The sequence below is a fragment of the Esox lucius genome, chromosome 12, assembly GCF_011004845.1.
Source record: "Esox lucius isolate fEsoLuc1 chromosome 12, fEsoLuc1.pri, whole genome shotgun sequence".
NCBI lineage: Eukaryota > Metazoa > Chordata > Actinopteri > Esociformes > Esocidae > Esox > Esox lucius.
The window spans coordinates 17,579,643-17,593,300 of record NC_047580.1 but is presented as its reverse complement, the minus strand read 5'-3'; the positions used below and the strand labels follow the sequence as shown (position 1 = coordinate 17,593,300).

The 13,658-nt window shown below is 42.0% G+C and overlaps 1 protein-coding gene across 1 annotated transcript; it reads right to left on the bottom strand.

Moving 5' to 3' along the window:
- Positions 1–1,855: 1,855 nt before the first annotated feature.
- Positions 1,856–13,087, bottom strand: si:rp71-17i16.5 (phosphatidylinositol 4,5-bisphosphate 3-kinase catalytic subunit gamma isoform). The gene is made up of 11 exons (XM_020051582.2): positions 13,052–13,087; positions 10,884–12,888; positions 8,569–8,634; positions 5,532–5,757; positions 4,893–4,987; positions 3,751–3,897; positions 3,570–3,660; positions 3,353–3,483; positions 3,027–3,138; positions 2,346–2,503; positions 1,856–2,210 (listed from the first exon to the last, which is right to left on the bottom strand). Exons 2-11 carry the CDS (start codon positions 12,873–12,875, stop codon positions 1,953–1,955), a joined length of 3,276 nt encoding a protein of 1,091 aa, XP_019907141.2. The 5' UTR covers positions 12,876–12,888; positions 13,052–13,087; the 3' UTR covers positions 1,856–1,952.
- Between the last annotated feature and the right edge of the window lie 571 nt (positions 13,088–13,658).

Here is a 13,658-nt window from a genome sequence, read left to right as displayed (position 1 = left end):
TTCGCCGGCAACGGCGAATGGCATGGTGGATTGTGTTCACCGACAATGTTTTCTGGAAGTATTCCTGAGCCCATGTTGTGATTTCCATTACAGTATCATTCCTGTATGTGATGCAGTGCCGTCTGAGGGCCCGAAGATCACAGGCATCCAGTATGGTTTTCCGGCCTTGACCCTTACGCACAGAGATTGTTCCAGATTCTCTGAATCTTTGGATGATATTATGCACTGTAGATGATGATAACTTCAAACTCTTTGAAATTTTTCTCTGAGAAACTTTCTGATATTGCTCCACTATTTTTCACCACAGCATTGGGGGAATTGGTGATCCTCTGCCCATCTTGACTTCTGACACTGCCACTCTGAGAGGCTTTTTATACCCAATCATGTTGCCAATTGAAATAATAAGTTGCAAATTGGTCCTCCAGCTGTTCCTTATCTGTACATTAAACTTTTCCGGCCTCTTATTGCTACCTGTCCCAACTTCTTTGGAATGTGTAGCACTCATGAAATCCAAAATGAGCTAATATTTGGCATGACATTACAAAATGTCTCACTTTCAACATTCGATATGTTATCTATGTTCTATTGTGAATTTAATATAAGTTTATGAGATTTGTAAATTATTCCATTCCTTTATTACTCACAATTTGTACAGTGTCCCAACTTCTTTGGAATCGGGTTTGTACATGGAGGGTCGCACAGGGCCTCCACATACTAGCCAATGGTACCCTGACTGTCATTAATAAGACACCAGGAAAAGGGTATGCTGTCATTTGATTTATTCATTTCTTTACTCAAAATAGAAGAGATTGTTTGTGTTGTTTGGTGATACGAAGTTGGAAACATCCTTACTTTTTGAAAGCGATAATGATATCAAGGTGAGTAACAAACAGTGATGGGGAACTTTTACAAGTAACTAATTACAGTTTGTAGTTACAGTTCCCATAAAGTAACTACACTCCTCAAAAAAAAATCATGAACATGTAATCATCACAGTATAACAGTCAGTTGGTAATTTTGGTTTCCATCGACAGTTGTCAACAAATTACACAATGTACAGTGATGATTTTAATTTTTAATATATTTTGTTCATTAAGACCTGTATGATGTGAAATGTGAGATTTAGGTGTTCCCTTTTTGAGCAGAATATTTAGGATAGTAAAACATTTTAAGGAGGTGAAATATTGTTTGCATACTATCAAACCAATTAATTTTACAGTTTATTCTAGTCAACTGGAATGTAATTCAGCAGCACCCCAACATGAACGATTTTAATTTGACCACACATTTGGGTGTACTAAATGCTGGCAATGCCGTTTTGGTTGTACAACCCAAAACAATTACCACCTGAGGGCCCAAAGATCATGGACATCCAATATTGGTTTTCGGCCTTTTCCCTTGTTTACAGAGATTTCTCCTGATTCTCTGAATTTTTAAATGATATTATGTACTGTATATGATGAGATCCCCAAACTCTTTGAAATTTTATGTTGAGAAATGTTATTCTTAAATTGTGAACCCCTCCCCATCTTTACTTCTGACGGACCCATCCTCTCTGGAATTATCCTTTAATACCCAATCATGTTACTGACTTGTTGGCAATTGACTTAATTAGTTGTGTGATATTCCGCCAGGTTTCAGTTTTTTAGCATTACACAACTTTTTCTGTCTTTTGCTGCCTCTGTCCCAACTTTTTTTAAATGTGTTGCTGGCATCTAATTCAAAGTGGGCATATATTTTCCAAGAAACAATAAAATCTCTCAGTTTCAACATTTGATATGTTGTCTTTGTACTATTTTCTTTTGAATATAGGGTTTAAATGATTTGCACATCGGTGCAATCTGTTTTTCTTCACATCATTGCATTCAGCGTCCCAACTTTTTTGGAAATGGGGTTGTGTAGGTTTAATACCAAATAAGATATAAAATCATTTGGGGTTCTGGAGGTTTGCTCTACTTAATGCCAACCATCATGTGGAACCACCACATTGCCTGCACCGTCCAACCCAGGTCCTCGCATTTTGCTATCATCTGGAGGAAGTGGTCCCGTGCCTCATCCTCCCCCTTGTCCTCCTGCAGTGCCTCCCGGAGATAGTGCAGGTCTTCTGCAGCGCTGAGCTCAGGGATCCCCGTCAGGAGCATGAGGGAAAACAGGGTGACCAGCAGGCGGGAGTGTGAGCGCAGAGACAGGTAGGCCTGGGTACATGTGTCCTGCAAGTGGGAGGAGAAGAACCACTCCTCTGACACACATTTAGAAGATAAGGATAGAAGAATAACTCAACCAGTCATTTCAGGTCTTTAGTCAAAAACAATACTACTAAAAGAGATAATCTTCAGGCTGCATACCCTGAACCTCTGGAAGTAGAGGCTGGGTCGACTTTTGACCCTGCCCATGACGTACAGGAAGTCAGGAGTGAGAACAAAAGGGGCTCTCTCCTTGTTGACCCCTAGAAACCTTTTGGTGTTCCCAAGGATGTGGCCAAAGTCGATGTGGAACAGGTTACCTTTAAAGAAGAACAATTTGTTTTACCTTTTTAACACACTGTCTACTTGAGTTCCAGGTTTCCTTCACAGTTTCCTTGTTGCCATTGAAAGAGAAAGACAAGCAGTGATTCTCTGTTTTGTACTTTTCTCCTTTTAACACAATCGCTACCCTTGCACCTCACCAAACCTGGCTGTGACCATTTCAGGTACTGCAATTAGTCATCACATAAAGCAGCTGCAACGGGTAACAGTAATTAAATGACTCAGAAAGTCATGAAATTATACAGAAAACTCACAAACTGGTGTTGCAAGCCCCATATGCTCTATCAATTGATTACAAGACCTCGCTCAATGAAACATAGTGGTATTTTAAGTATGTACATAGAGCTTGCATTCATATAATATAAAAGCTTGAAACGGTGTGGAAATGTGATAATGCCTTGATGTGGAAGAATCCAATATTTGACCTTGTATGCAGTATAAACTACCTATAAACTACCAGCTTGTTCTTCTAGCAAGCTAGCTAAGGGTTAGGGTTCTTACCTTGGTCCGTGATCATGATGTTGTCATTGTGGCGATCCCCTATCCCCAGTACGTACGTGGCCACGCAGTATCCAGCGCAAGAGGTAACAAACGTCTCCATAGCCTGGTAGGGCTGGGATCAAATGGGAGAAGGTGAGGGATTTGTAAAAGCATGATCAGCAAAGGACGAGATCAATGGCACCGGGGAAATAGTCATTACGTTGTTCCAGTCTCTCTTAAGCTATGATCATGAGTTTGAGATTGAATGGGGGGGATAGAAGAGGCATATTACAATTGATGAATATCTGATAAGAAGGAATAAATGATGGTATTTAGGTGCTATTTACAATCTCTTGGATGGGACACTTTTCCTTGAGCCAGTTAAACAAGGCATCATTTTTGAAGGCTCCATTGGTCCCTCCCTGGATCCTCTGAACTGCAGCAATGGTGACAGCATCTCTCACAATCTCTATCATGCCTGCAGTACAATTAATTATGCAGTCAACGATGATTTGGATGCATTGCAATTCATTTAGTGATGGAATATTGAGCCATAGTTATAACCTATATTGTGTCCTGTAGAGATGCATCCATAAGGCACTAGATTCAGACCCAGTGATTTCTCCTGCCATATCGAATCCATCACCACAAGTGTCTGGAAAAATAACACGTATTAGTCACATTTATTTTTGTGATGATTTTTAAAGATTAAAAATCAGTGATCATTTTGCTAATATTTCCTCACCTGAAGGACCAACATGTCCTGTCGGAGGTCATCCCCCTGTTTGAAGATGATGCCTACAGGGGGATAAGAGGGACCTGGAGAGTCCATGCAGGAAAACTCAAGCCACAGAGGCTTCTTCTTAGAGGCCATAATCTTGCACCTGTCCAGCTAGGGTTGTGGTGATCAGAGTGGGATTGGCCAGAGAGAAGCTTGCATTACCATTTTAAGGGAATATCCCTAATTTTCTCCAACCTTGGAAGTTGGAATTTCCCTCTCCACTCGCACATACTTTCACTTTTGGTCAAACTATATTTCTTCATATTTGAAAAACATAAAAAGCAATTACGATGGCAAAATTATTTCTTACACTATTCAGTGCATGTTTACTCACTTGAACAAACATTTTGTAAACTGTGTAGAATTTTAGCAATCAAGAAATGATGGAGGAATTTTGCTTGCCCCCATTTGTCAAAGTTTGTCTGTAGGCTTGAGAGATTATCATGTCTATAGTGGGAGATGGAGGGTGCAGCTTTTCCACATGACAATAGAAGCTGTTTGCCAATTGACATTATACATTTAATACTTTTTAATGAGCCCAAAATTATTTATGAGAAATAAATATTATAAAGAATTATCATTCCACCAGTACTGCAAATGTTCTTATATTACAATTCACATAACATTATAAAATGACAACCAAAAATAAAGTTACATTTAGGACTCATTGAAGTTAGAATGTAAAACGGGGGTAATTAAAAGTTGTTTGACAAACTAATTCATCCGCCACATTTATATTAATTGTAGCAGAACAATATATGCTAAGAACGTACTTTCTACCCCAAATGAAAGCTGAGTTTCTCTTGAAAATAATGACATATGGCATAGCTTTGTATGTCAATGACAGACAGAGATATTCAACACAGATTTAACATACAGTATAACAGTCTTTTGTACTTCATTGTGCTTGGAGCTGAGAGTCTGCAGAACCCATAGATATAAAGCATTCTACTAGACCATGTTGCTGAAGCCAAAATGTAAAAATAGTGCAGATGGGAAAATAAACTTGAACCTTTAAGGGATAAGAATTACATTAACTAACTACAGTAGTTAATGTACATTTTGGCCACAATGTCCCTTCTTGCCACACACTAAATCAACCTTACCAGGATTTTGCCTGCTCTGATGCGTGGGTCAAAGGGCACTTGGAAGTCTGATGGTAGATTACATGTCCTCAGGAGATCCTGAAGCTTCAGGGCAGCTAAGAAATAAACAAATTAATAGAAAAAGTATGCAGTATAAATTATCAATCTCAAAAATAACTCAAATAACAATTCTAACAAACATTTTAATATACATTTATACATTGAGCTACATGGGACCCTCTCTTTCCAAAAGCAACTGTATGACCACTCCACAGTTATAGTGTAATCCTAATCTGGACAGAAGCCATTGTTTTTATTCCATTGGCTCCATAATCAAAATGGAAGTTAAACCATTTAAGGTAAGGTTGACTAATTGAATCTCAGCTTTTATTTTAAGATGTTTTTATTTTATGGTAATAATCTAGAATAAAAGCTAAGAATATCTACTTTAACCTTATAGCATTTGTTTTGATTTCAAATGCAGGTTTAGGTGTACAGAGACAAAATGAGAAATAATGCTTACTTTCCTAATAATTACAGAGCGCAGTTTCTGCATGCTTTCCCAATAGGATTCTGGCTGTTGTTGACTGTTTTCTTAGCTCTATGTTGTAGTCAATTCAATGACGTTCTATGCTACAACCCGGAGAAGTCAGATCAGACCTGTGGATGGGAGATCCATCTTGTCAGGGTATAATCTCTTGACCACGCTGGCAACCTCACGCAGAGCGTCTACAGCCTGCATCTGCCTCTTGAAACCGTTCAACATGGCCTGACCACAGCCCAGCAGGTAGGCTTCCAGCACCACAGCCATACGCTGGCGGAAGAATGGACTGCCCACCACCTCACTGCGCAGGTACCAAAAAAAGAAGTGGCCAATTCTCTTGCTCTGCATGACAATCAAAAAACAATTTATTTCACTATGTATCATATGGTTTCTGATTTTGTTGCGTTAAAAGCATAGCAGGGTACATGTTCACTCAAAGTGCAACCCCGTTTGCAATGATGTGCAAATCATTTCAACCCTATATTTAATACAAAATAATACAAAGACAACATATCAAATGTTGAAACAGAGAAATGTTATTGTTTCTTAAAAGAAATATGTTAAATTTGAACATGCTAGCAACACATAAAAAAAAAGTGGGGACAGAGGCAACAAGAATGGAAACTTTGTGTGAAAAAAAAAACTAGTGGAACATCTCACAACTAATTAGATGAATTGGCAACAGGTCAGTAACATGATTGGGAATAAAAAGAGCATCCTAGAGAGGATGAGTCTTTCAGAAGTAATGATGGGGAGGGGTTCACCATGCTTTTCGTTTTCCCACTTACAAAGCATATAGAAGTCTGTAATTTTGATCATAGGTACTCTTCAATTGTGAGTGACGGAATCTAAAACAAAAAATTCTTGACCAGGTTTACACACACTGCAGCATGGATTTTGGCCCACTCATCCATATATTCTATATATATTCAAGATATTCTCCAGATGCTTCAGGTTTCCGGGCTGTCACTGGGTAATACTGACTTTCAGCTCCCTCCAAAGATTTTCTATTGGGTTCAGGTCTGGAGACTGGCTAGGCCACTCCAGGACAATGAGAATCTTCTTACGGAGCCACTCCTTAGTTGCCCTGGCTGTGTGTTTCGGGTCGTTGTCATCCTGGAAGACCCAGCCAAGACCCATCTTCAATGCTCTTACTGAGGGAAGGAGGTTGTTGGCCAAGATCTCACGATACATGGCCCCATCCATCCTCCCCTCAATACGGTGCAGTCGTCCTGTCCCCTTTGCAGAAAAGCATCCCCAAAGAATGATGTTTCCACCTCCATGCTACACGGTAGGGATGGTGTTCTTGGGGTTGTACTCATCCTTCTTCTTCCTCCAAAAATGGCAAGTGGAATTTAGACCAAAAAGCTCTATTTTTGTCTCATCAGACCACATGACCTTCTCCCATTCCTCCTCTGGATCATCCAGATGGTCATTGGCAAACTTCAGACGGGCCTGGACTTGTGCTGGCTTGAGCAGGGGGACCTTGCGTGCGCTGCAGGATTTTATCCATGACAGCGTAATGTGTTACAAAGGGTTTTCTTTGAGACTGTGGTCCCAGCTCTCTTCAGGTCATTGAGCAGGTCCTGCCGTGTAGTTCTGGGCTGATCCCTCACCTTCCTCATGATCATTGATGCCCCACAAGGTGAGATCTTGCATAAGGAGCCCCAGACCGAGGGAGATTGACCGTCATCTTGAACTTCTTAAATTTTCTATTAATTGCACCAACAGTTGTTGCCTTCTCACCAAGCTGCTTGCCTATTGTCCTGTAGCCCATCCCAGCCTTGTGCAGGTCTACAATTTTATCCCTGATGTCCTTACACAGCTCTCTGGTCTTGGCCATTGTGGAGAGGTTGGAGTCTGTTTGATTGAATGTGTGGACAGGTGTCTTTTATACAGGTAACGAGTTCAAACAGTTTAAATTAACACAGGTAATGAGTGGAGAACAGGAGGGCTTCTTAAAGAAAAACTAACAGGTCTGTGAGAGACAGAATTCTTACTGGTTGGTAGGTGATCAAACACTTATGTCATGCAATAAAATGAAAATGTATTATTAAAAAATCATACAATGTGATATTCTGGATTTTTGTTTTAGATTCCGTCTTTCACAGTTGAAGTGTACCTATGATAAAAAGGACAGACATGATTTTTAAGTAGGAAAACCTGCAAAATCGGCAGTGTATCAAATACTTGTTCTCCCCACTGTAAACTCTACCATGCAAAGAAGAAACCATATATAAACAAGATCCAGAAACACTGCTACCTTTTCTGGGCCCAAGCTCATTTAAGATAGACTGAGGCAAAGTGCAACACTGTCTTGTGGTCTGACAAATCAAGATGTGAAAATCTTTTGGGAATCAAGGACACCATGTCCTCCGGACTAAAGAGAAGAGGGACCATCCAGCATGTTGTCAGCGCACAGTTAAAAACTCAGCATCTGTGATGGTATGGGGGTGCATTAGTACACATGGTATGAGTGAATTGCACATCTGTGAAGGCACCATTAATGCTGAACAATATATACAGGTTTTGGAGCAACATATGCTGCCATCCAAAACATTTTTTTTGGTTTGGCAAGACAATGCCAAACCACATTCTTCACCTGTTACAACAGCATGGCTCTGTAGTAAAAGAGTCCATGTGCTAAACTGGCCTTCCTGCAGTCCAGACCTGTCACTCATTGAAAACATTTGGCACATTACGAAATGAAAAATAAGACAAATGAGACCCTGAACTGTTGAACAAGCTGAAATCCTATATCAAGCAAAACATTTCACTTTCAAAATTACAGCAATTGGTCTTCTTGGTTCCCAAACAATTAGAGTATTGTTAAAAGAAGAGATGCAACACAGTGGTAAACATGCCCCTGTCACAACTTTTTTTAAATGTGTTGCTGGCATCAAATTCAAAATGTGAATGTATATTTCCAAAAGCAATAAAATGTCACAGTTTCAACATTTCATATGTTGTCTTTGTATTATTTTCAGTTAAATGCAGGGATAAATGATTTGCACATCACTGCATTCTGTTTTTATTAGCATTACATGCAGCATCCCCACTTTTTGGGAAACAGGATTGTACCAGTTTACTACTGTAAACACAATATATCACAGTGAAAATATATCTGGAAAGACAACATTTAAAGTGACATACTCTGAGGGCTCTTTGGATGAGGAATCTAGCCAGGAAGCTGTCATGATAAGGCTCCACTTTCAGGGTCTAAAAATACACCAAAAGAATAACACTGATCACAGTTATTTTACTGTGAAAAGCTGGACATTGATCTCATTCAGTCTTTACTGTGGAACATGAATAGGTGGCTACTTGAATTACTTTCTGATATTTTCATGAAGACCATAGGCCCTATTACTAAATTCATATTTCAAGAAAGTATCCTGGTGAGCGTTTTTCATGATCTGTCATTGTTGAGCCCCCCTTCTTATCTTTGTTAGGTGAAGAGCAAAGGCCCATCTGAACTATTATTTCCAAAAGATCAAAAGAGAAATTTGCACTAGAATTAAAGAAAAATACAACTGTTGTCACGATTTCGGGTCACAATTTAGGTACGCCAGTTGCAGAGTAAACGGACAATGAAGGGTTTAATAATGACACTGAGACAGGTAAAAACAACAAAACGTCAGGAACAAGGCAGGCTGAACAAGGTTGGACACCTGCATGAATTTGGCCCCCCACCCAACGCAAAACTTCAGCAAAGTAGGCTCAATCACTTGTGCTCCGTGCTGCTATCATTTTATAGATAGTAAGGAATATTTTATATGTAATTCGGAGGTCACTCAGCTCCCCAACCTGCTCCAAATTCAACCAAAATAGTTTATTTTGTTTGTGTTGGTTTGTGCCATTTTAAAGTTTCATTTGTGCTGATGCAGCATTTTATACATTAAACATTTTATTTTAGGTGATGGCGTCAACCTGCTCTAAATTGCCTCAAAATACGCTCAATCATTTGTGCTCAATTTGTACCGCTAAAAGTTTTGCTACAGTTTTCGGTACTATATTCCTACCGAATAGTACACTGGCTTTACACTCATTCCAGTACAGCTCTGTCATTATCGATAAGAAAGGCAATCGCAAAAACAAACCTTTATCGGCACAAAAGATTGAGCCTATTTTGAGTGAATTTGAACTATAAAATATTATTTAATTTCTAAAAAATTATATGAGCACAAACATTTTAAGGACACTAATCAGCACAAACGATTAAGCCTATTTTGCCATAGATTTGCGTTGGATGGGGGACCAACTTTATGTAGGTAAAATACCTTTAATCGCTTGTGCTCCATTTATGCACAAGCGATTATTTTATAGAGAAGGTCACTCAGCCCCCCGACATTCACTCAAAATAGGCTCAATCGTTTGTGAAATTGAGTGCCTGCCTCAAGTGGAGGAGTTTAAGTATCTAGGGGTCTTGTTCACGAGTGAGGGAAGGATGGAACGGGAGATTGACAGACGGATCGGTGCAGCTTCTGCAGTAATGCAGTCGATGTATCGGTCTGTCGTGGTGAAGAAAGAGCTGAGCCGCAAGGCGAAGCTCTCGATTTACCAGTCAATCTACGTTCCTACTCTCACCTATGGTCATGAGCTTTGGGTCATGACCGAAAGGACAAGATCCCGGATACAGGCGGCCGAAATGAGCTTTCTCCGCAGGGTGGCCGGGCGATCCCTTAGCGATAGGGTGAGAAGCTCGGTCACCCGGGAGGAGCTCAGAGTAGAGCCGCTGCTCCTCCACATCGAGAGGGGTCAGCTGAGGTGGCTTGGGCATCTTTTTCGGATGCCTCCGGAACGCCTTCCTGGGAAGGTGTTCCGGTCCCGTCCCACCGGGAGGAGACCCCGGGGAAGACCTAGGACACGCTGGAGGGACTATGTCTCCCGGCTGGCCTGGGAACGCCTCGGTGTCCCCCCGGAAGAGCTGGAGGAAGTGTCTGGGGAGAGGGAAGTCTGGGCATCCCTGCTTAGACTGCTGTCCCCGCGACCCGGCCCCGGATAAGCGGAAGAAGATGCGATGCGATGCGTTTGTGAAATTAAAAATGTTCATGGCACATATCACTGGTTAACTCCTTGTTAATAGAGATCTATTTTAAATCAAGCAGCAGTGGCATTTCCCTTTTAAGATGCATGGTGTCCTTTCAACCAGTTGTTGTGAAAGTGGTGCTCATGAACCGGAAATAGACGTAATAGACCTGATACATTTTACATTGGTATTCCAGCCATATCATACTAGAATCCAAAATCTAAGAACAGATCACTGAAGTCATATTATTGTGTTATTTAGCTCACTAAACACAAAGACAAGGTTTTAAATACAATATATGTACTACAGTATACATTTAAGTATTTCGTTACACAGGTACATACTAAAGGGTAAATTCACCACTGAAAACAGTCCACATTTAGTTTTAACTAGTGCAGAACTGTTTAACTAGCCATTAACCCCTGCCTATTGAACATACCTGCACCAGCTGCAGGAGATACTTAAGAACCTCATCATTAGATAGGCTCTCCAGTCTCTGGACAGCAAGCTTCCTTACTATCTCATCAGCAAAGTCTACGCTGAGTAGCTCCAGGGCCACAGAGACGTCCAGTTCCTGGGGTTCCCACTGACTCAGCAGCCAGTGGACTTCCTGCACAGAGCCGGGACTCAGCCAGTTTACTCTGCGCAAGAACTGGGGTAGGTTGGAGGCATACCGAACACTCTCCTCTCTGAATCTCCTCATAGAGGCCTTGTCTGTGACCGCCGGTGAGGAGGAAGGTCTGGCAAACGGGTCGCTGACAGTGGGAGGCAGGCTTTTATCTAAAAAGCTGGAGTCATGTGAGGGGAGAGTCTGGACAGGGGAGAAGCAAGATCCATTGGAGGTTGTGCTGTGAGGGAGAAACACTGGGAAAGTGTAGCGGTCCAGAAGGAAGCTGATGGCCATGGAGTCTGCCACGTCTGGGTTGGTGGCAGTGGAAAGTTTATCTGCCTTGTAGGTGAATGCTTCTTCCTCCTGCCTGGGATAGGCCCACATGTGAAGAGTGTGTGGTCCCTGTGTAAGCACAGACCTGTGGTCAATCAGAAGGAGATTAACAAAGTAAAGCAGCTTTCCTTTCCCTCTTTGTTCATCTTGAGCTTTAACGCCAGAGGATGGGGATTTGCATTCCTTAGTTCCGGCACTGTCGTGAGTGATATCATTAATGGTCAGGCCCAGCTTAGCTCCGCGGGGAAGATCCCGGAGCAGGATATCAAACTCCAGCCACTCGTTCCACAGAACTTCATCTGCAAAAGCTTTGGGTGTGGAACACACAGAGGACACCACCTTGCTCCCGTAGAGAATAGATGCCTCCACATGGACGCTCTGTGGAGGTTTGCTCGAGGGTTGGGGAATGTCGAAGCCCAGGAGCTTCACTCTAAACTTGCGTTTGCAATCCCAGAGGGAAATCATAATGATGTCGTGCACATCCTTTCCCTCCAGGGACATCTCCTCATGGGAGCTGGAGAGTCCAGTGAAGGTGTCCACCAACGGCCACTCCACGGACCTCACGGTGTCGTCATCGAGCTGCGACATGAAGACCACAGACAGATGGAGCTCCTGATTGGACTTTAGACACTGACATACCCACACGTAGCGAGAAAGAGGGAGATCTCCTGAGAGAAACTCGTCCCTGCCACAGACCTTAAGAACCAGGTCACCAGACTCACATTGGAGAGCATGGTCTGCCAAGACTTCATGAAAGACTTCTCTGAGACCTTCAGGTGTTATTTTCAAATCCACTTTTAAACTGTAGCATATTTCATTGTAGTGCATGGTGACTGTCAGCTTGCGACTGAACTGTTCCTCTTGGTCTTTTGCAGTAGGGACTGAGGTGGTCCATGGCTCTGTGGCATAGGCCCTGGGATCCCGCCTTCTTAGCTCTTCCTGGCGGGGAGAAACCAGCTTCCTGCGCGTGAAGCTGACCTCCCCAAGCCTATTGGCTGCCACTGTATCCAGGTCATGGCCAATCAGACTGACCAGGGCACGGCGGTTGCTCTGCCTCTCCTCGGTGTCATCTGGCTGCGGTGACACCACTATACGAGCTACACGCTGCCCATGGGAGTCGCGTTCCCACGGTACATCCAGAGTTCGAAGAACCTGATAGTCGTCAAAGATCTCATACCAGTCTGCTCCTTTAGCGTAAAGCAGTGGGAACTTCACAGGGTCCAGCAGGCTCAATGGGTCTGGATGGCGGTTCAGTTCTTGAGCCTGCATGCAGATACATAAACGTAGCTGGTGTACACTGCATTGCGCAGGTAGCCTCACCAACACCATGGCTGTCTGCTGACGTTCTCCAGTCGGCAGGGACAATCCTGAGTATAAATCGCAGATGAACGCCAGGCTGTTCTCAGGGCAGATGGCTTCAGGTATACCACTTGTAAAATCCTGAGCACATTTCCTGATGCCTTGGCCATGTTTCGGTTCAGACGCCATTAAGTATCATGCACTAACAGGAAAAAAAGGAGCCAGAATTAAAGGTTTTCCTAGTTTCAACACTATGTAATTATCACACTCGTTAGCCCAGATTTTTCCCACCTTTCGTTGACAGTGTTCACTTAAACCTATAGAAAAATATATACTTGATGATTATAAAATATTACAAAACTCACCTGAACAAATGTTACCTTCCTTATGTTTTACCACAGTGACAATGACTGATTGTAAGTATGTGCATTTCCCCTCAATAATGCTTCCTCATTCCTATGTGACACTGATACTAGCTGCAAACTGATAGGTCACCCACAGAGAAAGGAACAGTTGAGAGGAAGCAGTGAAATCCCACTAGGATGAAACATTCATGAAAGTACAGATACAATAGAACAATGCACTTCCAAACATTTGCGCAAACCTGTTTAGCTGGTTTTCACACACAGTTGAAATGTTTCCCATTTAAGCATTCAAATGAATTTCCAATGAGCGTATGAGGTTCAATTAGTTTCCTGATGGTCAAGGGTATTTAAGAAAAGATAACCAGAACAGTCAGAGAATTCCTTTCGTTGTAGCAGAAGATTCCAGAAATTAATGGTCAATGGTACACAGCTGTTCAAAAGTTTGGGGTCACTTTGAATGTCCTTGTTTTTGTCCAACACTGTGTACTACTCCCTTCACAGAACAGCTCAAAACTGTCTCTAACCAGAATAGAAAGAGGAGTCGGAGGCACCGGTGCTTAACTTAGCAAGAGGACAAACACATTAGAGTGTCTAGTTTGAGAAATAG